The sequence below is a fragment of the Quercus suber genome, unplaced genomic scaffold (assembly GCF_002906115.3).
Source record: "Quercus suber isolate HL8 unplaced genomic scaffold, Cork oak 2.0 scaffold_847, whole genome shotgun sequence".
NCBI lineage: Eukaryota > Viridiplantae > Streptophyta > Magnoliopsida > Fagales > Fagaceae > Quercus > Quercus suber.
In genome coordinates, this window is record NW_027070277.1 from 86714 (window position 1) to 111684 (window position 24971).

At 34.3% G+C, this 24971-nt stretch overlaps 1 protein-coding gene and 3 long non-coding RNA genes across 4 annotated transcripts; all 4 read right to left on the minus strand.

Moving 5' to 3' along the window:
- Positions 1-2066: 2066 nt before the first annotated feature.
- LOC112013590 (uncharacterized) lies at positions 2067-4493 on the minus strand. The gene is made up of 2 exons (XR_010626724.1): positions 4371-4493; positions 2067-2825 (listed from the first exon to the last, which is right to left on the minus strand). It is a non-coding gene; the product is annotated as an uncharacterized LOC112013590 (long non-coding RNA).
- Positions 4494-6145: 1652 nt separating this feature from the next.
- Positions 6146-7505, minus strand: LOC136065099 (uncharacterized). Its single transcript, XR_010626725.1, has 3 exons — positions 7287-7505; positions 6291-6398; positions 6146-6182 (listed from the first exon to the last, which is right to left on the minus strand). It is a non-coding gene; the product is annotated as an uncharacterized LOC136065099 (long non-coding RNA).
- Positions 7506-10598: 3093 nt separating this feature from the next.
- LOC112013571 (uncharacterized) lies at positions 10599-13103 on the minus strand. Its single transcript, XR_002883074.2, has 2 exons — positions 12863-13103; positions 10599-11325 (listed from the first exon to the last, which is right to left on the minus strand). It is a non-coding gene; the product is annotated as an uncharacterized LOC112013571 (long non-coding RNA).
- A 1748-nt stretch (positions 13104-14851) lies between these two features.
- On the minus strand, positions 14852-16327 carry LOC112013601 (uncharacterized protein At2g29880). The gene is made up of 3 exons (XM_024045996.1): positions 16187-16327; positions 16001-16084; positions 14852-15421 (listed from the first exon to the last, which is right to left on the minus strand). Exons 1-3 carry the CDS (start codon positions 16325-16327, stop codon positions 14852-14854), a joined length of 795 nt encoding a protein of 264 aa, XP_023901764.1.
- Positions 16328-24971: the final 8644 nt, after the last annotated feature.

Consider the following 24971-nt stretch of genomic DNA (forward strand, 5'->3'; position numbering starts at 1 on the left):
TTCACGTTCCTTGGATCTCATCTCCACTGTCAACACTCCAAGACCCAGCAACTAATTGAGCTTTTGTTGCCGCCAACCCATTACTCCAAGATTCAAGTTCAAATCTCACTTTCACCTTGCTTGTCAATGGGTTTTTGTCTAAAGACTGAACAGTTCCTTCTTCACTCACAGATTTCTCACTCTTTTGTTTTTTTTTTTTTTTTTCCCTCACCAATCGGGAAAACCCATTTTTTTTGTTCTTACTTTGCTGTAGAGACAATATTTGATTTACCATCCAAATATACACGCCCTACATTCTCGAAATTTAGAAGGGTTTTCCCGAAATCTTTTGTTGTTGAAACAATATTTGATTTACAACCCATTCGATTTTTCATTTTGCTTAACACTCTATTTAGTTGCCGAGAAAGCGTTGGAAGATTAAAAAAAAAAAAAGGCTAACAAATCTTCTAAACTTTAAATTAATAATTTCTTGTGGTTTTTCCTAGGGTTTCTCAGCTACCAAACTCCAATGTTGCTTGCTTGCTGTTTGAAATTTAAGGATCTTTTGAGTGTGATTTTTAAGCTAATATGAAATTCTTCGTAACTGATTATTAGTTTCATTAGTGAATTTTTACTATTGGTTTTAGTTGATTGGGTTTAGTTTAATTATTTATGAATTTAAGCTTGGTGAATTTGATGAATTTGTGGTAAGTTTGACTGAATTTTGTTGAATTCAATTTGGATATGATGGATATAATGTGGTGCTGTTGAGGCCAATTCCTCAATTATAGTGATCAAAAGAAAGGTTTTGTGAGGTTTAGGAGCACTTTCGGTTTTCTTTGTTCTGGTTCTGTGAATGATGGTTTTCTAATTCAAAATTTTGAAAGTTTGTATTAATCTTGCACCAAAATTTTGAAAACAATTATAGGAAATTGCATAGCCATAGGGTCTGCTTGGATATGTTGCTATAGTTTTTGTTGCACGAATTAATAGCATGTTCAAATGGTTGTTTAATAGTGTTGATTACGTTTTGTAATGTGTAAGTGAGTAGGTTTGTGGCTTCTTCTTGCAGATGTCGGACACAATGCATGAGGATATTGACGATGGCCTTCAGTTCTGAAATTGCAACTGTTTCTGTGGCTTGAGAGTAAGCATGAGGATTTCGGATAAGCGAAATGAGAACTGGTACAGGCTTTTCCAATGTTGCCCAAAGGACGCATGTGGGTTTTTTCAATGGTGTATTCCCTTGAAGACGCCATTGTCATATGTGGAAGATTTCTAGTAACTACAAGAAGAGCTGTGTATTTTGCGAGAGGAATTGAGGGTCGTGCATGACAAGGTCCACCCTTTAGATCAGACAAAAAAATGGTCAAGATTATGTTCATTGGATGGTGTTTATAATGCGTGCTTACACTACTGCTAACTATGACAATGGTGTAAACCAAACTATTATGATGATGTGTTCGTTCTTGCTGTGTAATCATATTATCTTATAATGTACTACTGACTCCTCATGAACTTGATGCGCTGTGTACTATTTTTGGACAACCTTGAGTCATCCATTTTGCTAGTGCTAGGTATATGTATGGGGCTGACTCTTGACTCTTACAATAATATGTTATTGGATTAATAGTACTTTTACAATAGTGATAATTTATTGGATTAATAGTCAATTACTCCATGAATGCTCCAATTTTCATTGACCTTTTCTTGAAGTTGAAAATGTTTTATATTCCCTTGAAATTGATGTTATCCAAAGTCTGGCTATAGTACATCTTACATTATTTTGCGAGAAAATTATCAACTTTACACAAAATTGGGTAGACCCGTAAATCAAGTCATAGTCACTGATTTGGTCGGAACCGTACTTTGAAGAATTTTAAGTACAACAGATTGCACAATGACTCTTATGAATTATTTTGGGTCTCTTCCATGCATTGCATTCCTCTGCCACTGCACCATTTTCCATGGAAAATAATACATTTACTATTTTTTACCAACAATTTCAATCCAAAAAACAGTCTCAAGTTAATTGTCATAGTACCTACAAATAAAAGAAAACTAACATGATCATATGCTACACTATAAAATGAAAATGGTGTTCCCAAAGCTGAACTCATCCCGACAATCATCATAATCTACCAAACACAAGAATTAGTTTACCATCATATGAAACATGAGGAAATGACAAAAACAAAAACAAAAATGTTCCCAGTGATGACAACTGTTTCAAAGGCCAACCAAAAAACAAGGGATTTTGTTTTGAATCTGAACTAAAAAGCAAGGAAAACAAGCCAACAATGTCAACAACAATTACAGTTCCATGTTATCCACATTTACAATCTATTCTCAAAAAGCTCAATCACGGTTGCCTGTGTAATTTGCCCATATAGTAGTAGTTATCGCATCATAATACTTCGACATTGCTCATTGTGCCCGAGCATTAGAAGCTTCTTCAGTGCCCCTACTGCCTACACGTACAGCTCCCACTGGGTTTGCGTCACTGTTGTAGACAAATGACCCTTCCCACACATGGAACATTTCATCCGCCTGGTTATACATACAGATAAAGTTATGCAGTGCACAACAAGCAGTCATAATTAGCCGTTGTCTAGAGATGGAGAAGGAGTGCATTTCAGTCAGGATCGGGAACCTCGCCTTCAACATGCCAAAGCATCGTTCAATCACCATCCGTAATGAGGAATGCCTATAATTAAACAACTCTTGTGGGGTAGTAGGCTGCCAGTCCACACCCCGAAACTCCTGGGCATGGTAGTGTGCAGACTTGTGTGGGGGGAGGAATGCAGTGTCTATTGCGTACCCCAAGTCAACAAGGTAGTACGATCCTGCAATAAGAGTGATAACCATTGGCAATTAATGTTACCCAAAAAAATTATTTTTAAGTGACAATAAAGTAAAAATTGCAAAAGGATCACTATATAGCCACTAAGACCCAAGTAGCAAAAGACAGCTTTTGATGGTTCCTTATTACCAATAAATCAATAAAAATAAAGAGGAAGTGATGATGCAAATACAGAATCTAAATTCATAAACTACAAATAAAGATGAAGTTATTAAAGAGGTGAGAAACTTTAATGCATGGCAATCAAACATAAAGCAAGCCATATTTACTACTTTCAAATCAAAGATAATTCAGTTAATATGTGACATAAAACTTCTACCAAAAGTCATATAGCTTCATTTATTTAGCAATCCCTCCATCTTTCAAAAAACTTTAGAATCTCATATAGGCAACTATATACAGTAAAGAATTTGTTATAGTCCATATAATCAAGACATTTGAAAGCTCAAAGCTAAATAAATCTGTTAGACACTAAGCTTAACTCAGCAAAGCCTTATCACAATTCACAATTACGTCGCTGTTACTTAGGTCACGGATCTCAATAGTCTAGTACTCCACAAAATAAACGGAATTCAGATCACAGAATATATGACCCAGACAAATTCAACACAACTAAAATACAGTTAAACTGCTAAGAAATAGGATGCTAGAGATAAATTTCAACACAAACTGAAAAATTCTGGGAAACTTTTAGGAGCTAATTTTGTTTAGTTACCAAACATTAAAGAAGTGAACTGTACATGAAAAAAATTATGCAAATCATGCTGACAATAACACTAACCTTGATGTATAAACACAAAACAAATATCACACCCTTGATTAACCTACATTTACCAACATAAAAAACTTCTCAATGAGTGATATTGTTCTTATTTGGATTTAAAAGCAAGCCATGTTCATACAGTAGATCAATTAGAAACATGAAGCAAATACCAAATTCCTCATACTAGCATAGTTGACAACCAAATATATAAGTATATAACGTAAACTCCCAAATCATATTGGCAATTATGGAGTTGACCTTGTAGATAGACAACTATAATAATAAACAATAAAAATAAATAAAAAAACCCATTATGAAGTATTATTGTATTAACCAAAACCTAGGTTCCAAAAAGTGCAAACAGGCCTTAAAGTCCAAGACCCACATAAAAAAATCCATAGAATTCACTTTGAAAATAACCATAGAAACTTAAGTATAAATAAAATGAAAGAACACCCCCTTCTCAAAATAAAGAAAAGGTAGCAATCAAATTGGTTTCACTGCCAACCCAGAAGGTGAAACAAGAAGATGATGCAAATTTATAGGCTCAAAAGACAAGACAGATTTTGACACAACCTCTTCATAACAAACCAAATATACAGAAATGAACAAAAGCAGATTCGGTATCCTTAAGTATAATACAAAAAGGATAAAGCATAAAGAGTTTAAAAAAAAAAGCATTTAAAAATGAAGAAAAGAAAAAGGAACAAAACATGAACATGAACCAAAAAAATTGATGAGATCAAGAAAGAGAGATAATATTACCTTATCAAAAGAGATGGGTTCTCTTGATTTGCCGCTAAAACCATATATGTACTTTGGAGATTAAAACAAATAGAAATGGTTTCAGGTCTTAAGTAATATCCGCATACAACATATTAAGTTTGGGCTAATTCAATGGTACATCTGTACTATGCTACCAAATACTTTGGAAATGCCAAGTTAGATGCAACAAATTAATTTACTTTCTATAGAAATGGTTGATCAAAATCATGAGAGTGACATCATGGCATACCTAAACAATGTTAATTATTCAGCTCAAATAAGGGAACCATCTTTGGTAATCCACATTTCAAATCCAACTGATTATTTGAAATAAGTTCAAATTATAAAAGTGGATGACAAGTGGCTAAAACCCACTAAACTTTTTTACCAGATTGCTTACCATATAAACCCAACAAATCTCAATCCCAAAGAACAAATCCAAAACCAAATGCACCAATTTTTATTTATTTATTTTTATTTTTTTACCTTTGGCAGCCAAGGGAACTCATACTCGGCATGTCCAAGTGTGTCCTACATGACTCGTGAATCATTTGCACTCCCTTCCCATCCAGAATGCACATATGTAAACCGCATGTCGAAGTTACATGCATACATCATGTTTTGGGTGATGTCACTCCGTTTATCTCTGAATGCAGTGGTCCATCGGATGGGGCAAAAGCACTTATATGCGTCCCATCAATGGCCCCCACACATTTCTGTTAAAAAAATAGGTAGTTCTAATTAGGTAAATTAAACTTATGTGCAATCAAATCTCTTTCACACTTCATATTGTTTTCTTTGTATTCTCTATTACAGATCTTTTACAGTCTAGTTTCTCAAAGTGATAATTTATCTAAGAACTAAAAAAAGAAAAATCAAAGCATGCCTCAAATCATGGATAATATTTCTCATTCCCTCGAAGTGAATGAGGAAGCTCAACTGCGTCAACATCGGGGCGGATGATGAGACATTCCAAAGCATGGATAACACGCAAGGCATGCCGAAACCGCCTTTGAATGGTCTCGAGAGAATGTTGGAAGCGGTGGGCAGTTAGCCAGTAGTCAACGTTGTGTTTGACGATAAATAGCATTATCCCAATGGCCTTTTCAACTGAAATAATACCATTGTCCTCCTTTAATAGGTGCAGCCGCTTTAACTCATTACACAAGTGCCTAAAAATGGTCTTATCCATGCAGAATATGTCGTAACACACTTGCGGATTTCCTTCTAGTACTTCAATCACATATGACCTTCCATTCTAGATACTAGTACACATAGGTCGCTTCATGTAGTACTTTTGCACATACTCTATACATAGCTGAACGTAGGCTGTGGCAATCTCGAGCTCCACTCACTATCATACTCATTTGAATCGGGGTCAGCCATGACTGAATCACGATTTGAATCAGTGTTGGCCATAACTGAATCACACCTATGGGCAGCCAATAAGTTCACACCAACCACTATTAAAAAGTACACACGCACACACACACACACACACACACATATATATATATATATATATATTGTTGTATGTATATACATAAGTTAGTATATATATATAAATGAACATATATGGCTGTACATATATATACGTGAGTATATATATTTTTGCACAATAGTATTTATAATTCTGCATAAGTGAGTATATATATAAGTGAGTATATATTGTTGTATGCATATATATGTCAGCATATATATACATATATATATATATATATATTTATGCATAAGTGAGTATTTATAATTCTGCATAAGTGGGTATATATATATAAGTCTTCTCCGGCAAGTCCTTGGAGCCATATGGTTTTTCTGTGAAAGAGTGTTTGGATGAGTCTGTCTGTATGTATTGAATCTAGAAGCAGTACACTAGTAGTAGATTTCAGTTTTTTGTGTTCTGTCTTTGTATATGATACCTACTTGACTAGCTACTTGTCATTTGTCAAGTCTCCAGTGCTTTTTTGGTGGTGACATAGAAGAATACGCAAGTGCAGTAGTGTTGGGAAGATGCAAGCAGGATCTCAATCCCTGTTGAACCAGACCAGTTGATATATCAGTATCTGTACGAAATAGATATAAGATTTTATAAAGAAAACCACGAAGTGTTGACTAAAATATGTTTACAAATTCATATCATCTACTATTTTCACAACGAAGAGGTTCTGGGTTGAAATCTCACATCTTCTTCTACTATAATTACCAAATTACTTTAAATAATACTATATATATATATATTTGAATGATTTTTTTTATTTATAAATAACACATTAATTAGTAAAATTTATAGTACCTCATCCTCACTCATTTAATAAATAAATAAAATTAAATACAAACACCTAATATCAACTCACTTTTTTTTTTTTTCAACCTTTTACATAATTATTAAAACGAATTACTGCAATTAGTACCTTTAATAATAGCTTTTACAAAAACAATTGTTAAAAAAAAAAAAATTATGCCTAATATCACATTATACTCTTATTTCAGTTTTCATGTCTCTCAAGAAAATATATATAAACAGTTGATATTAAAATAGTTGGACTTTTTTTTTTTTTTTTAATTTCCACAAACATCCCATTCACGTGTCTTTTATTATTATTATTATTATTAGAATTAGTTTATTATCATTTATTTAGGTCTATCTAAATACAAATATTGAAATATATACCTAAGACCCTAGGTACGTATTTAGAACTCAAATTCCAAATTTTATTGCTTAATCACTTTTAATGTTAAACTTACGAAGAAGTCAATACCGTACCGAACCGGCCGGTATTTTTCTTACCGGTCGGTGAACCGGTACAGAAACACTTACGTTTCGTTCCGCTTCAAATTACGGCCGATACCGGACTGTACCGGCCTTACCGGAGAAAATCGGGTGTTCCGGCCGGTTAAGAAAAAACCAGAAAAACATACCACTAAAAAAGAAAAAAGCCAAGAAAATGTTATCGCCCCCGCTTTCAGCCTTGCAACCTTCTCTGTTTCTCCTTCTCGCAGTACTGTTTTAGTTTTACAGCCTTCTTCTCTTCTTCTTCTTCTTCTTCTTCTTCTCTTCTGTTTTACATGTTTTTATTGTGGGGGTACTGAAGATCTGGCTGGAAGCATGCCAGCTTTATTTCCTTCTTGTTTTGTACGCTGACCAGTGCTCTTCTCAATGCAAAAGTTAAAAAATATACTATATTAAAAGGGAGTTTTTAGGACACGTGGTTGACGGGAGGGTGTTAAGAGTTTTGAAAAAAGCATTGGGTTTTTCCTTTTTCAACGTGAATGACAGCCACAGTCTTTTTGAAATTTAAATTTAAGCTTTTTTCTTTTCTTTATTTTGTTAGTTGCTTGAATCGTACTCATATGATATGACATTTCCTCCCGCTTGTTGATCAAGTTCAAGAATTAAGAGCATTATAATCAGAAAATGCCACTCTATTCTATTTTATCATTATAAAAAATTATTTTATTAATTATACCATCCGATTATATAATATTTTCAGCATCCTAAACTTTTATTTTCTTATTCTATTCATTAAAATAATATATCTACACAATAAAATAATATTTCTCTCAACCACTATCATTTATTCTTTCTTTCTCCCAATCACTATCACAATAAAATATTAGTTTTATTTTTAGAATTGCACAGTAGTACTATTGTAAATAAAATTGCAATACTTAACAATAACATTTCCTGATGCAATACATTTTGAGGCTTGGAATGCCAAATATTCCTTACATTTGGCATTAGCATTTCCCAATACTAATGCTCTAAGAGCCGGTTTGATCATAGAGTTTAAAAATTGTTATTTAAAAAGATGTGAAAATTGTGATATAAAAAGTGTTGTTGAAAAATGTATTTTTAGTGTTTATAAAAAAAAAAAAAAAAATGTGTTTGGTATCGTGATTTAAATAACATATTTCAGTGTTCAAAAAATATAAATATGTGTTTAGCATATGTGTTTAATTTTGTAAAAAAAGCTAAGCAAGGTACAAAATAAACATTTTTTAAATTAGGAGAGAGAATACATCATATTCCCATTACTCCTCTCTTTCCTTCTTTATCTCTTCTCTTCCCTGAGAGCAGAAAACCAAACCTACACACAATTCTCATCTTAATCGTCGCCTCAGAAGATCCACGGCTAGGCTTCACGTTCTTTGGATCTCATCTCCACTGTCAACACTCCAAGACCCAGCAACTAATTGAGTTTTTGTCGCCGCCAACCCATTACTCCAAGATCCAAGTTCGAATCTCACTTTCACCTTGTTTGTCAATGGGTTTTTGTCTAAAGACTGAACAGTTCATTCTTCACTCACAGATTTCTCACTCTTTTGTTTTTTTTTTTTTCCCTCACCAATCGGGAAAACCCATTTTTTTTGTTCTTACTTTGCTGTTGAGACAATATTTGATTTATCATCCAAATATACACGCCCTACATTCTCGAAATTTAGAAGGGTTTTCTCGAAATCTTTTGCTGTTGAAACAATATTTGATTTACAACCCATTCGATTTTTCATTTTGCTTAACACTCTATTTAGTTGCCGAGAAAGCGTCGGAAGATTTAAAAAAAAAAGGCTAACAAATCTTCTAAACTTTAAATTAATAATTTCTTGTGGTTTTTCCTAGGGTTTCTCAGCTACCAAACTCTAATGTTGCTTGCTTGCTGTTTGAAATTTGAGGATCTTTTGAGTGTGATTTTTAAGCTAATATGAAATTCTTCGTAACTAATTATTAGTTTCATTAGTGAATTTTTACTGTTAGTTTTAGTTGATTGGGTTTAGTTTAATTATTTATGAATTTAAGCTTGGTGAATTTGATGAATTTGTGGTAGGTTTGACTGAATTTTGTTGAATTCAATTTGGATATGATGGATATAATGTGGTGCTGTTGAGGCCAATTCCTCAATTATAGTGATCAAAAGAAAGGTTTTGTGAGGTTTAGGAGTACTTTCGGTTTTCTCTGTTCTAGTTCTGTGAATGATGGTTTTCTAATTCAAAATTTTGAAAGTTTGTATTAATCTTGCACCAAAATTTTAAAAACAATTATAGGAAATTGCATAGCCATAGGGTCTGCTTGGATATGTTGCTATAGTTTTTGTTGCACGAATTAATAGCATGTTCAAATGGTTGTTTAATAGTGTTGATTACATTTTGTAATGTGTAAGTGAGTAGGTTTGTGGCTTCTTCTTGCAGATGTCGGACACAATGCATGAGGATATTGATGATGGCCTTCAGTTCTGAAATTGCAATTGTTTTTGTGGCTTGAGAGTAAGCATGAGGATTTCGGATAAGCGAAATGAGAACTGGTACAGGCTTTTCCAATGTTGCCCAAAGGACGCATGTGGGTTTTTTCAATGGTGTATTCCCTTGAAGACGCCATTGTCATATGTGGAGGATTTCTAGTAACTACAAGAAGAGCTTTGTATTTTGTGAGAGGAATTGAGGGTCATGCATGACAAGGTCCACCCCTTAGATCAAACAAAAAAATGGTCAAGATTATGTTCATTGGATGGTGTTTGTGATGCGTGCTTACACTACTGCTAACTATGACAATGGTGTAAACCAAACTGTTATGATGATGTGTTCGTTCTTGCTGTGTAACCATATTATCTTATAATATACTACTGACTCCTCATGAACTTGATGCGCTGTGTACTATTTTTGGACAACCTTGAGTCATCCATTTTGCTAGTGCTAGGTATATGTATGGGGCTGACTCTTGACACTTACAATAATATGTTATTGGCTTAATAGTACTTTTACAATAGTGATAATTTATTGGATTAATACTCAATTACTCCATGAATGCTCCAATTTTCATTGACCTTTTCTTGAAGTTGAAAATGTTTTATATTCCCTTGAAATTGATGTTATCCAAAGTCTGGCTATAGTACATCTTACATTATTTTGCGAGAAAATTATCAACTTTACACAAAATTGGGTAGACCCGTAAATCAAGTCATAGTCACTGATTTGGTCGGAACCGCACTTTGAAGAATTTTGAGTACAACAGATTGCACAATGACTGTTATGAATTATTTTGGGTCTCTTCCATGCCTTACATTCCTCTGCCACTGCACCATTTTCCATGGAAAATAATACATTTACTATCTTTTACCAACAATTTCAGTCCAAAAAACAGTCTCAAGTTAATTGTCACAGTACCTACAAATAAAAGAAAACTAACATGATCATATGCTACACTATAAAATGAAAATGGTGTTCCCAAAGCTAAACCCATCCCAACAATCATCATAATCTACCAAACACAAGAATTAGTTTACCATCATATGAAACATGAGGAAATGACAAAAACAAAAAGAAAAATGTTCCCAGTGATGACAACTGTTTCAAAGGCCAACCAAAAAACAAGGGATTTTGTTTTGAATCTGAACTAAAAAGCAAGGAAAACAAGCCAACAATGTCAACAACAATTACAGTTCCATGTTATCCACATTTACAATCTATTCCCAAAAAGCTCAATCAAGGTTGTCTGTGTAATTTGCCCACATAGCAGTAGTTATCGCATCATAATACTTCGACATTGCTCATTGTACCCGAGCATTAGAAGCTTCTTCAGTGCCCCTATTGCCTACGCGTACAGCTCCCACTGGGTTTGCGTCACTGTTGTAGACAAATGATCCTTCCCACACATGGAACATTTCATCCGCCTGGTTATACATACAGATAAAGTTATGCAGTGCACAAAAAGCAGTCATAATTAGTCGTTGTCTAGAGATGGAGAAGGAGTGCATTTCAGTCAGGATCGGGAACCTCGCCTTCAACATGCCAAAGCATCGTTCAATCACCATCCGTAATGAGGAATGCCTATAATTGAACAACTCTTGTGGGGTAGTAGGCTGCCGGTCCACACCCCGAAACTCCTAGGCATGGTAGTGTGTGGACTTGTGTGGGGGGAGGAATGTAGTGTCTATTGCGTACCCCAAGTCAACAAGGTAGTACAATCCTGCAATAAGAGTGATAACCATTGGCAATTAATGTTACCCAAAAAAATTATTTTTAAATGACAATAAAGTAAAAATTGCAAAAGGATCACCATACAGCCACTAAGACCCAAGTAGCAAAAGACAGCTTTTGATGGTTCCTTATTACCAATAAATCAATAAAAATAAAGAAGAAGTGATGATGCAAATACAGAATCTAAATTCATAAACTACAAATAAAGAAGAAGTTATTAAAGAGGTGAGAAACTTTAATGCATGGCAATCAAACATAAAGCAAGCCATATTTACTACTTTCAAATCAAAGATAATTCAGTTAATGTGACATAAAACTTTTGCCAAAAGTCATATAGCTTCATTTATTTAGCAATCCCTCCATCTTTCAAAAAACTTTAGAATCTCATATAGGCAACTATATACAATAAATAATTTGTTATAGTCCATATAATCAAGACATTTGAAAGCTCAAAGCTAAATAAATCTGTTAGACACTAAGCTTAACTCAGCAAAGCCTTATCACAATTCACAATTACGTCGCTGTTACTTAGGTCATGGTTCTCAATAGTCTAGTACTCCACAAAATAAACGGAATTCATATCACAAAATATATGACCCAGACAAATTCAACATAACTAAAATACGGTTAAACTGCTAAGAAATAGGATGCTAGAGATAAATTTCAACACAAACTGAAAATTTTGGGAAACTTTTAGGTGCTAATTTTGTTTAGTTACCAAACATTAAAGAAGTGAACTGTACATGAAAAAATTATGCAAATCATGCTGACAATAACACTAACCTTGATGTATAAACACAAAACAAATATCACACCCTTGATTAACCTACATTTACCAACATAAAAAACTTCTCAATGAGTGATATTGTTCTTATTTGGATTTAAAAGCAAGCCATGTTCATAAAGTAGATCAATTAGAAACATGAAGCAAATACCAAATTCCTCATACAAGCATAGTTGACAACCAAATATATAAGTATATAACATAAACTCCCAAATCATATTGGCAATTATGGAGTTGACCTTGTAGATAGACAACTATAATAAAATAAAAAAAAATTTAAAAAAAAAAACCCATTATGAAGTATTATTGTATTAACCAAAACCTAGGTTCCAAAAAGTGCAAACAGGCCTTAAAGTCCAAGATCCACATCAAAAAATCCATAGAATTCACTTTGAAAATAACCACAGAAACTTAAGTATAAATAAAATGAAAGAACACCCCCTTCTCAAAATAAAGAAAAGGTAGCAATCAAATTGGTTTCACTGCCAACCCAGAAGGTGAAACAAGAAGATGATGCAAATTTATAGGCTCAAAAGACAAGACAGATATTGACATAACCTCTTTATAACAAACCAAATATACAGAAATGAACAAAAGCAGATTCGGTATCCTTAAGTATAAAACAAAAAGGTAAAGCATAAAGAGTTAAAAAAAGCATTTAAAAATGAAGAAAAGAAAAAGGAACAGAACATGAACATGAACCAAAAAAATTGATGAGATCAAGAAAGAGAGATAATATTACCTTATCAAAAGAGATGGGTTCTCTTGATTTGCCGCTAAAACCATATATGTACTTTGGAGATTAAAACAAATAGAAATGGTTTCAGGTCTTAAGTAATATCCACATATAACATATTAAGTTTGGGCTAATTCAATGGTACATCTGTACTATGCTACCAAATACTTTGGAAATGCCAAGTTAGATGCAACAAATTAATTTACTTTCTGTAGAAATGGTTGATCAAAATCATGAGAGTGACATCATGGCATACCTAAACAATGTTAATTATTCAGCTCAAATAAGGGAACCATCTTTGGTAATCCACATTTCAAATCCAACTGAATTATTTGAAATAAGTTCAAATTATAAAAGTGGATGACAAGTGGCTAAAACCCACTAAACTTTTTTACTAGATTGCTTACCATATAAACCCAACAAATCTCAATCCCAAAGAACAAATCCAAAACCAAATGCACCAAATTTTTTTTTTTTTTTTTTTTACCTCTAGGCGGCCAAGGGAACTCATACTTGGCATGTCCAAGTGCGTCCTACATGACTTGTGAATCATTTGCACTCCCTTCCCATCTAGAATGCACATATGTAAACCCCATGTCGGAGTTACATGCATACATCATGTTTTGGGTGATGTCACTCCGTTTATCTCTGAATGCGATGGTCTTACCAGATGGGGCAGAAGCACTTATATGCGTCCCATCAATGGCCCCCACACATTTCTGTTAAAAAAATAGGTAGTTCTAATTAGGTAAATTAAACTTATGTGCAATCAAATCTCTTTCACACTTCATATTGTTTTCTTTGTATTCTCTATTACAGATCTTTTACAGTCTAGTTTCTCAAAGTGATAATTTATCTAAGAACTAAAAAAAGAAAAATCAAAGCATACCTCAAACCATGGATAATATTTCTCATTCCCTCGAAGTGAATGAGGAAGCTCAATTGCATCAACATCGGGGTGGATGATGAGACATCCCAAAGCATGAATAACATGCAAGGCACGCCGAAACCGCCTTTGAATGGTCTCAAGAGAATGTTGGAAGTGGTGGGCAGTTAGCCGGTAGTCAACGTTGTGTTTGACGATAAATAGCATTATCCCAATGGCCTTTTCAACTGAAATAATACCATTGTCCTCCTTTCATAGGTGCAGCCGCTTCAACTCATTACACAAGTGCCTAAAAATGGTTTTGTCCATGCAGAATTTGTCGTAACACACTTGGGGATTTCCTTCTAGTACTTCAATCACATATGACCTCCCACTCTAGATACTAGTACACATAGGTCGCTTCATGTAGTACTTTTGCACTTACTCTATACATAGCTGAACGTAGGCTGTGGCAATCTCGAGCTCCACTCATTATCATACTCATTTGAATCGGGGTCAGTCATGACTGAATCACGATTTGAATCAGTGTTGGCCATAACTGAATCACACCTATGGGCAGCCAATAAGTTCACATCAGCCACTATTAAAAAGTACACACACACACACACACACACACACACACACACACACACATATATATTGCTGTATGTATATACATAAGTTAGTATATATATAAATGAACATATATGGCTGTACGTATATATACGTGAGTATATATATTTTTGCATAATAGTATTTATAATTCTGCATAAGTGAGTATATATTGTTGTATGCATATATATGTCAGCATATATATATATATATATATATATATTTCTACATAAGTGAGTATTTATAATTCTGCATAAGTGGGTATATATATATTTCTACATAAGTGAGAAAATATATATACATGTGACCAAACAAAATGCTACTAATAAAAGAGACGATAACCACAAAACATATTTCTTACATAAGTAGCATAGATGTCCAAAGCATTCAACATAATAAAGGAAGGCAGTATGTTATTGTCCAAAATATTAACATAATACAGACTTTGCCTATTCACATTAAAGCAAAATAAGAGTACTAATTATCTTCCTAGCCTATCTACACGGCGCACTAATCAGCTATAGCAATCCACCCCCAATGAACTCAATCCAAGCCCTTCTTTTATCGACCATCATAGCGAAAAAAGTGGCTCTACTCTTGGAGATATGAAACTCCTGCACGACCTTGCAATATGTGACATGATCCACATCAATGTGCTGGTTGAGCAGTGTTATAGCTTGCGTAACTAACTCATTGTTACCCCCCACACTAGACTCTTCGATGTTGGTAGACCTTTTCCCCCTCCGGTTTCTCATGTTAATAAACCCCCATATTGCCTCCGTCATGGATTCAAGGGAGTGCCTTTTCTTCCTTTTTTCGCTTAAATGAGACGGTTCAGCTAGCCGCTTTTTAGCTTGCCTTCGGCTTTGGGCTTCACTCAGTGTGGGCAGCTCCTCCACATCATCCACACCATCAGTGTTGACATTGACATGTACCTCCTCAGATAGGAAGGTTGCATCCAACTCTCTCTCTTCATCACTGTTGGGCGCTGGTTGGGCAGATGAAATTTGGAGGAAACCTGTGGTTGTGTTTGAATTGAAAAGCTTGCCCAATAGGTCATAGTGTTTCAACCCATTTTTTTTGAACTCCTTGAATTTATGATTGACCCATTAACAACCATATATATTGGGTTAGATGACTTATTCATATAAAACCCAATACAAATCAGATGGGTAATTATAATAACCCTATAATAACCATCCACTCGTAGATACCAAAAACAGAAAGAGTAACAACATTTCATCAAAATTTAACTTTATACCAAAATCACACATATATTCTACAGTAATAGACCTTTTAGATCAGATTTTATTCCATTTCTAAAAGCATTATCATGAGAAAATGCTACAAAAAAACTATTTCAACACATTATTTATTAATACACCATTTAATAAACTCCATATTCTTGATATGCAGGGAAAGGTAAACAAAGATCTAGCAAACTGCTTTTCACATATATATACACTTACAACATAGTGTTGGTCCATATAAACATCTTTGTTTTTGAAGTACTTCTCTTGTTTAGTTATAAATATATTCAGTGTTTAAAAGATGGGCCATGCTATAATGAACACAAGGTAGATTTCAGTATCATTTTATTTACAACCATAAACCATGCATATAGCTAATTATAATAAATTTTGTTTGAAGTATGTTAAAGGACTTACTGCAAATGCAGCAGCCCATGCTTCCTCACTAGCCGTCACAGTATTTGAAATGAGGTCCCATCTCATTCTTGTACGTCCGATGAGCTGGGAGAATGTGCAGTGTCAACCTTTCATTCGTTGATATTTTTGTGTAAGTTATGTCTTGTTGTAATTTTTATTCGTGTGTTTGTTAAACTCATTCATAACGGTTGTCCAAGTTCCAGTCTTGAACTGGCCTTGAGGCATATTCCCTTTAGCGTCCTTTTCTAACAATACTTCAATGAAATGCTTCTTGACTGCAGTAGGCCACAACTTCCTATCCTTGGCATCAGCTGTTCTCTCGTCCATCTAAATAAATTTTGGTATACTTACATAGACTCGTCATTTGAAATTGTATGATACAGATTAAAAAACATTTACCTACTCACTAAAAGTACCAAGCAATAGGCATATAAGAGAAACTAAGGTCTAAATTTGGAAATTTTAAGATAGATTTTCTGAATTTTAATAGAAGCAAGACCAAGGATCATAAATGATCATATATGATAGTAGAACCCAATAATTTAAGTGGCTGCAAGGTTGCTAACAAAGTGGATTAACAAGAATTTGCACATTTGAAGAACATATAAAAAGTCTAGTAATTATAATGGAGTAGTATAGACATAAATTACATATCAACAACAATAATTTCTCAGTAACTCATATCAACAACAATCGTTATTATAATTCTTTGGCAGGACTCATGTTATTTAATCTTATAGTAAACAAAAGCTAAGATTATTCACTTCACAGTTTCAACTTACATATAGTTTAGTGTATTATTATTGTAATAAAAGGAGAACCTCTTCTGACTACATAAAAGGAAGTCTTTAGTTTTGAAAATAAACTCCCCAATGAAGACAAAATGCATGACCTAGGTACAAAATTATAACAAAACAAGCAAACAAATGATTCACTACCTACGAAATTATAATAGTTTACATTTAGGCAGACCTACCAGTAAGGGAACACGGTGAGAGGAGGAAGCAGAGGCTTTGTATAACACGAGAGAGGTGGAGGAGAATGAGGATGAGGCTTCTATCTGAATGAAGATGTGGGACTAAATAAGCCCTAAGTTGGATTAATGTCGATTGATCTAAGTTAGATAGGGATGTGAAAGAAAGCTGCAACAAGTAATTAAAAAAATTACAAATATTTACCTGACCAAGCCTTTCACACTGTGTGAGTTTGGCTTTGGTTAGCACTGAAGCTTTGTAGGTGAGGGTGGGATCTCTACGAGGATTTACCTGACCAAGCCCTTCGCACTGTGTGAGTTTGGCTTTTGGTTAGCACCAAAGCTTTGTAGGTGAGGGTGGGATCTCTACAAGGATTAGGGGTAGTTGGGCATGGAATTATGATTTTGAGCAAGGGGTTAATGTGATTGACAAAGGTTGGTGATGCGGTGTGAGCTGGAGTGTGTAGAAGACGTGTTTATGATGGGTCGGTGAGGATTAATGGTGATGGATTTAATGGCGCTAGGTCGATGAAGGGAGTTATAGAGGTGGGTGAGAGTAATGCTGCTGGGTTGCTTTGACTGTGTGGGTGAGATGGAGATCTTGGTACCAAGTGCGGATTCGGCATGAAGAGATGAGAGGAAGAGAGGAGAGAATACTTGAAAAAAAGCTGACTAGGTGGGCCCATAATAGTGTTCAACATAATTACTGAAGTGCCACTGAACACTAGTTCTTGTTGTTTAAAAACAGGCCAGAGTATGTTTCAAAACCATCATTTTAAACATGGGCTTTTGAACAATATTTTCCAAACAACCCTGAACAGGAATGGTCCACCAAATGCATTTTTTTGTTTGTTTTTAGACACTAGTGTTCAGTGTTTAAACACTGAACACTATGTTTTAAAATGGGTGACCAAACGCCCTCTTAGCCTTCATATCTTCAAAAAAAAAAAAAAAAGCTTTCATTTTATTCTTGTTTAGGGTAAATTTCACAAACACCACCCCCAATAAGATTTGGGCTAATACCAACTAGATCCATGAGATTTCAAAATTGATTACTTGAGTCCTGAAGACAATTTAATCCTAATGGAGTTAGCTTCTGTTAGTGCCCGTTTGTTTGGGTGTTTTGAGCCCAAAAGTTGGCTTTTTAAAAAAGCCAACCTAAGTTCAGCGTTTGGTGATTATAAAACGCAAATTTTTGACAAAAGTTGCGTTTTATATTTGTCAAGGAAATGCGCGTTTCAGTTATGGACATTTTCGGCCCATTTTGTAAAAGCTGGACTGGGCGTTTGATATATATATCTGTTGGGTGAGTTCAATTACCAAATTACCCTTCATCAGTTCTTAGTTCTCACGCCGGTCTGCCCTTACCGTGCTGCTACAAATATAGCACCACCCAACTACCGGTCTACCACCACAATCAACAAAATCAACAAAACCCATTTGAAACCCAACTCAAAATCAACTCAAAATCAAATCCAAAATCCACAGAAAATCAACTCAAAATTTAACCCATTAACTGAAAACCCATAACCCAAACCCAAAATCAAAATCAAATACAAACCCAATGTTTCAATCATCATCATCATCATCATCATCTTCTATCTTCCTCTCGGCTTTCGTTAACAGTTTTTTTTTTTTTTTTTTTTTTTGAGCTCAGCGGTGGAACGTTCTGGAGGTGAAGTGAAAGAGAAAAAGGGGAAAGAGAGAAGATAAAATGAAAAGTAAGGTGGAATGTTCTGGAGGGGAAAAAGGGGAAAGAAGGGTGTATGTGTGTGGAGGAGAAAAAAGAGGGAAAAGAAAAAAGAATAAAGAGAAAGGTACGTGTGTGTGGAGGAGAAAAAAGAGGGGGAAAAAAAGGAAAAAAAAAATGAAAGAAAGAAATGTTATCACAATATTTTCACAATAAATTTTAAAGAGTAGGTTATTATTAGCTAATATTGGTGAGAAAAAAATAATTTTTTTAGAAAGAGAAAAAAATAATTTTAATAGTACGTTATAATTAAAATCAGTATCAATTTTATCACAATATTTTCACAATACTTTCACAATAAATATTAAATGGTAGGTTATTATTAGCTAAAATTGGTAAGAAAAAAATAATTTTTTTAGAAAGGGAAAAAAGTAATAGTACATTTAAATTAAAATTAGTATCAATTATCACAATAATTTCACAATACTTTCACAATAAATCTTAAGTGGTAAGTTATTATTAGCTAATATTGATGAGAAAAAAATAATTTTTTTAGAAAGAGAAAAATTGATTTAAGTATATGAAGTAGTTGATTTAAATATGAAATAAACTCACATAAAAAAAATAAAAAAATAAAAAAAAACTCCCTTATATATACATTGTCCTTTTTGGTAATTTATCATTCAAATTACAACTTTTATAAGTGTTAGCCAAACACTGAACTTTTTCAAAAAGTACTTTTTAATAGTTTTTACCAAATACTCGGCTTTTTAAAACTCAACTTTTTTATTATGCACTTTTTAAAAACTCAATTTTTTCAAAAACTCCAACTTCAAAAAAGTGAACCAATCTCACCCTTGGTCATTTTTCTTTTTCCCTCTCATCCCCTCTGTTTCTCTCGTTCAACCTCTCCTCTCTTATCCGCCGTCCCTTCCCATACTCCACCATTGGATCATGCATTCGTTCAGCCAAGTCAGGTCCTCCACACCACTTTCCACTGAGCCTAACACCGTAGCAACGTTCTTGAAGGTGATGGTCTCCTTGATGGTCGGCGATAGTCTTCTCAGAGCTTGGGTCTGTGGTGGTTTGTGGTTGTGGGCTTTGTAGCGATGGTGGTGAGGTGGTGGTTGTGGTCTGAAGTAATAGATTTGTGGGCTGAGTTGGATTTAAGTATCAATTATCACAATAATTTCACAATACTTTCACAATAAATCTTAAGTGGTAAGTTATTATTAGCTAATATTGATGAGAAAAAAATAATTTTTTTAGAAAGAGAAAAATTGATTTAAGTATATGAAGTAGTTGATTTAAATATGAAATAAACTCACATCCAAAAAATAAAAAAATAAACTCCCTTATATATAAATTGTCCTTTTTGATAATTTATCCTTCAAATTACAATTTTTATAAGTGTTAGCCAAACACTGAGTTTTTTCAAAAAGCATTTTTTAACAGTTTTTACCAAACACTCGACTTTTTAAAACTCAACATTTTTATTATGCACTTTTTTCAAAAACCCCAACAACAAAAAACTGAACTAATCTCACCCTTGGTCATTTTTCTTTTTCCCTCTCATCCCCTCTGTTTCTCTCGTTCAACCTCTCCTCTCTTATCCGCCGTCCCTTCCCATACTCCACCATTGGATCATGCATTCGTTCAGCCAAGTCAGGTCCTCCACACCACTTTCCACTGAGCCTAACACCGTAGCAACGTTTTTGAAGGTGATGGTCTCCTTGATGGTCGGCGATAGTCTTCTCAGAGCTTGGGTCTGTGGCGGTTTGTGGTTGTGGGCTTTGTAGCGATGGTGGTGAGGTGGTGATTGTGGTCTGAAGTAATAGATCTGTGGGCTGAGTTGGATTTGCAGTAGGGGGGTGGTTGTGGGTTCCGATGGAGTGGTGGGTTTACTACAGGTTTTTTGGATTTGAGTTTTCTTGAAGAATTTGGGTTTTGTTGCTGTGGATTTGGTTGAGTTTTGTGGCCAATGGTGGTTGTGGGTTGAGATATGGTGGTGCTGTGGTGGGTTTGTTGGGTTTTTTTTTGGATTTGTGTTGTGGTTATGGCAGCTCTAAGGTTAGACAATGGGTTGGTTTGTAGTGGGAGTTTCATCAACAATTCATTGAATTCAAAACACACCCTCAAATTCAGTCATGGGTCGGCCTTAGACAGAGATTTAAGAGACTTCCCAGACAATCATTGCGCTGTTTTCATTTCAGTTTGTCTTCTTCACCGGCTTTTATTCATGGTGGCGTACTCCTAGTCCTACACGCAAGATTGAGGCTCCAACTGTGGCGGTCAAGGCCAGAACTCTAAACATTGGGGTGGTTGTGTGGTTTGAGAGAGAGAGGGACGAAGGAGGAGAGAGTTAACGTGAAGAGAGAGAAGAGAAAAGCTAACAGAGGCTAATGGTGTTTAGGGACAAAATTGTCTTTGGGGACTAAAGTGGTCAATTTTGAAATTTCATAGACTTGGTTGGTGGTAGTCCAAACCTCAAGGGATGTTTGGGGAATTTAGCCTTTTATTTTTTATACTTTTTATATATCTTTCATTATAAAACTACATATTTTTTAAGGAATTAATCCAAGGTAAAAAAGAAAAAAAGATCTATGTATGTACCTGAATATCTATATTATTATTATAATTTAACAATTACAATGTTGGGTTGGGTTAGAATGTAATATTTTATATATATATATATATATATATAATTAGCGATAATTCCAAAACAACATACCGGTATTAATTGGTATTGAAATATTTCGTACTTATGATCAAACCGAAATAGCTTCTGGTACAGTATTAACTCCTTTGATTAAACTACCTTTAATGTCAAATGCATGCAAATGATTAACCAATTCCATATTGCTTGGATATTCATAAAACCACTAGAGCAAAATAAAGTAATATAAATAGTAGAAAAGAATGCGAACCATACAATGTATTATCAAAGATGAAAACCTAAAAATCGAGCAGAATGAAGCTTCCACAAGTAAATAGTTGTAGTACAAGATATACAATAAGCTCTTGAAGCCTGGAGCTATCCTAGTACTCAAGCTCTTTAGGCTCTTTCTAGCTACCAACTTTGTCAAGTTCTTCCTTCAACTACTCTCTAAAAAATGCATATTGAGCCGCCAACCACAAGCCACCAAGTATCTAGGGATGGCAATTTAGATCCGATCCGCGGATACCCGGCCCAATCCGACCCTAATGGGCCGGATTTTACCCGGCCCGATAAAGAATAGAGTCAGGTATGGGTTTTTAAAAAAAACCCGAAGCGGGTCCGGGTCGAGTCCGGGTTTTATCATAAAAACCCAAAACCCGACCCGGTTAAGACCCGGTTATATTACATACAAAATTACTAAATTACCCTCATATATATATATTTAGTTAAAACCCTAAACTTATCATTCCTCTCCTCATTTCAGCCTCTCATGCCTCTCAATCTCTCATCTCTTCAGCTCGCTCACTCACTGCCTCTCATCTCTTCATCTCTCAGCGATCTCACACCGTCACATGCACGGCCACAACTGTATGTATAGCATTATGAGCATCATGAACTCATCAAACGAGCTAGTGGGACTCACATTTCCGACAGATTTAAGAAGGGAAAGATGTAGTTTCGTCCTCGCCGTTCCTGTTTCTCTCAAGTCTCAACTTCGTTTCGTCCTCGCCGTCGCCGATGTCGCACTGTCTCCATTTTTTTTCTTTTTTTCTGGGTTCATTTTGCCTCAATCATGTGAATTTGTGTTTGTGTTTGTGTTTATGATTTCTGAAAGGGAAAAATGAAAATCATAGATCTGAAATTTTTGTTTGGATTGTGATTTTGAAAGGGAAAATGTAGATCTGAAATTTGTGGTTGTGATTTCTATGATTGTGATTGTGATTGTGTTTGGATTGTGATTTTGAAAGGGAAAGATCTCTGTTATTGTGATTGTGGTTGTGTTTGGATCTGAATTTCTTTTTTTTTTTTTTCCTTTTGGTTGGGCCACGAATTGGGCCCAATACTTTAACGGGGCCCGTGGGGCCCGGCTGGGGCGGGTTCGGGGCCCAGGAAAAAAACCCGTTTAGTTAACGGGCCGGGTCTGGGCCATGGGTCTTGACCTGCGGGTCGGGTCCGGGTATAGAAAAACCCGGCCCAAACTCGACCCGTTGCCATTCCTACAAGTATCCTTGGATTTTTGGTATAGCTCCAAATAATTCCAAGCTCCAATAAACTCTTAAACACTTAAGAATGGTTTTGATAATGATGGATACAATCTCCTCTCATTGATATGTCAATGGTGAGAGAGAAGAAGAAGAAGAGAGAAAATGACAAATGCATACATAGATCTCTCGATGGGAAGTGGTACATGAGATATGGATTGAAATTTAGCGGTCCAAAGAATAAGAATAAAATATTTGTTTTGTCTTCAAGAATCTCTTGGTAGCGAAACTTCTCTCATGAATTGCCCACAAGTTGATCATCACGATTCACAAAGGCTGCTTCGTTTTTTGCCACATTTACTTCACAAGTACAGCTTGCATTTTGCGGGAGCAAAATTAACGCTCTTCACAGCACCAATCACTAGGGCTCAAGTATGTACATCTATCCAATCACAAGTAAATTTGGCACATAATTAAGCTAACGAAAACAACTTAACAAATACTTTAAAATTTGTTCGAAAGTCAAAGAGTTTTTTTTTTTTTTTTTTTTTTGCTTTCAAGTTATTGTGTAAAATTGATAAAGTTTTTCTCATTATTCCAAAGGAATTAATGTCATATCCTGTCCTAATTTAAAAAAAAGAAAAGTTCTTAGCAAAATTTATTATTTAAAAAAAAAAGTAATATGTGACTAATTATTTACTAATCAATTATATGTATTTTTAATTACATGATTGTTTAATTATTTATAAACGATGAACACAATTATTAAGATAACTAACTTATAATCCTATTTGTTTCTCAAAAAATACAAAAAAAAAGAAAAGAAAAGAAAAAAAAGACTTATAATCCTTGACCTGACCTTGAATATATATACACGGACTACACAGATGCAAAAAAGAATAACGAGGCCGTGCCCTTTACGACAGCTAATTCCAATATTAATGTTGGAGAATGTGTCACAATCAGGAGTTGTGCTGGGCCTGCTGGCCATTCTGGGTTTTGCTATGGGATGTGGGCTTGAAAAAAGCCCAAATTCCTATGGACCCGCGGCAGAAAACAAAAGGCTGCCTATATGTCCAAAAAAAGAAAAAAAAGAAAAGGAAAAATCACAATTAAATGCATAGATACATATATGTGTAGATTTCAATTAACTTAATTAGTAAAACTCTTTTTTCTTGAATAAGAGATTTAAGATTTGAACTCAGCTTATATAAAAAATATATTAATATTTTTTTTGTTGTTGAGAATTAACTGATTAATATCTTATTCTAATAATAAAAATCAATTATCATGAAGTGGAAGATATGAGTTAAAATAATAGGTAAAAGAATTCTCCATTAAAAAAAATATGTTCCCTTAAAATTTGAGTCTGGGTAAATAAATTTTAACTAAATGGTCATATGTTAAAACTTCCTCATATTTAAATTTTAATCTGGTTAAATATTACCTCTTTTTTATTTACTTCTTTTACCATGGGGAAACATTTTATTATATATCAAACAAATAATTTTATATCCTCTGTCAAACCAATGACTAAAATAGAAAGTAGAGTTTCATATATAGGCATAACTACTAAGGCTTTGCAATTTCATTTGAAATGGAGGTGCCTGCTATAGTATGCAAACATGGGGGAATAATGTGATATTTCTTAAAATATGCAATTTAGGAGTATGCATTTTGGATTCTGTAAAGTCAATTGGTTAATGTATTCAATATTTTAAAAAAAGATTAGAGGAACAAATCAATATGGAAAATGGTGATGTGGCTGATGATTTAGTCCATTTTGGTCCACTTTAGTCAATTTTAGTCTATTTTGATCAACTTCAATTTATTTTGATCTATTTCAATCCACTATAGTCAATTCAGTCCAGTTCGATTCATTTCGGTGCACTTATGAGAAATAAAACAAGTTTTGGTTGAGCCTACCTATTCTAAATTCGAATTTATTAAAAAATATAGATGAAAAATGTGTTATTATTATTTTTAATAATTTAATTTAATGATTTGTTGCATTATCTTTCTTTATATTATTTTTTCCCTCCCTTAGCTAATATTAGTAGTTTAGTTTTTGAGTGAATTACACAATTTTGGTGTTTTGGTTAATAGATTTCTAGTTCTAATGGGAGACTTGTCTTGTGCACAAAGTAGCATTAAGCTTGGGCCTATCT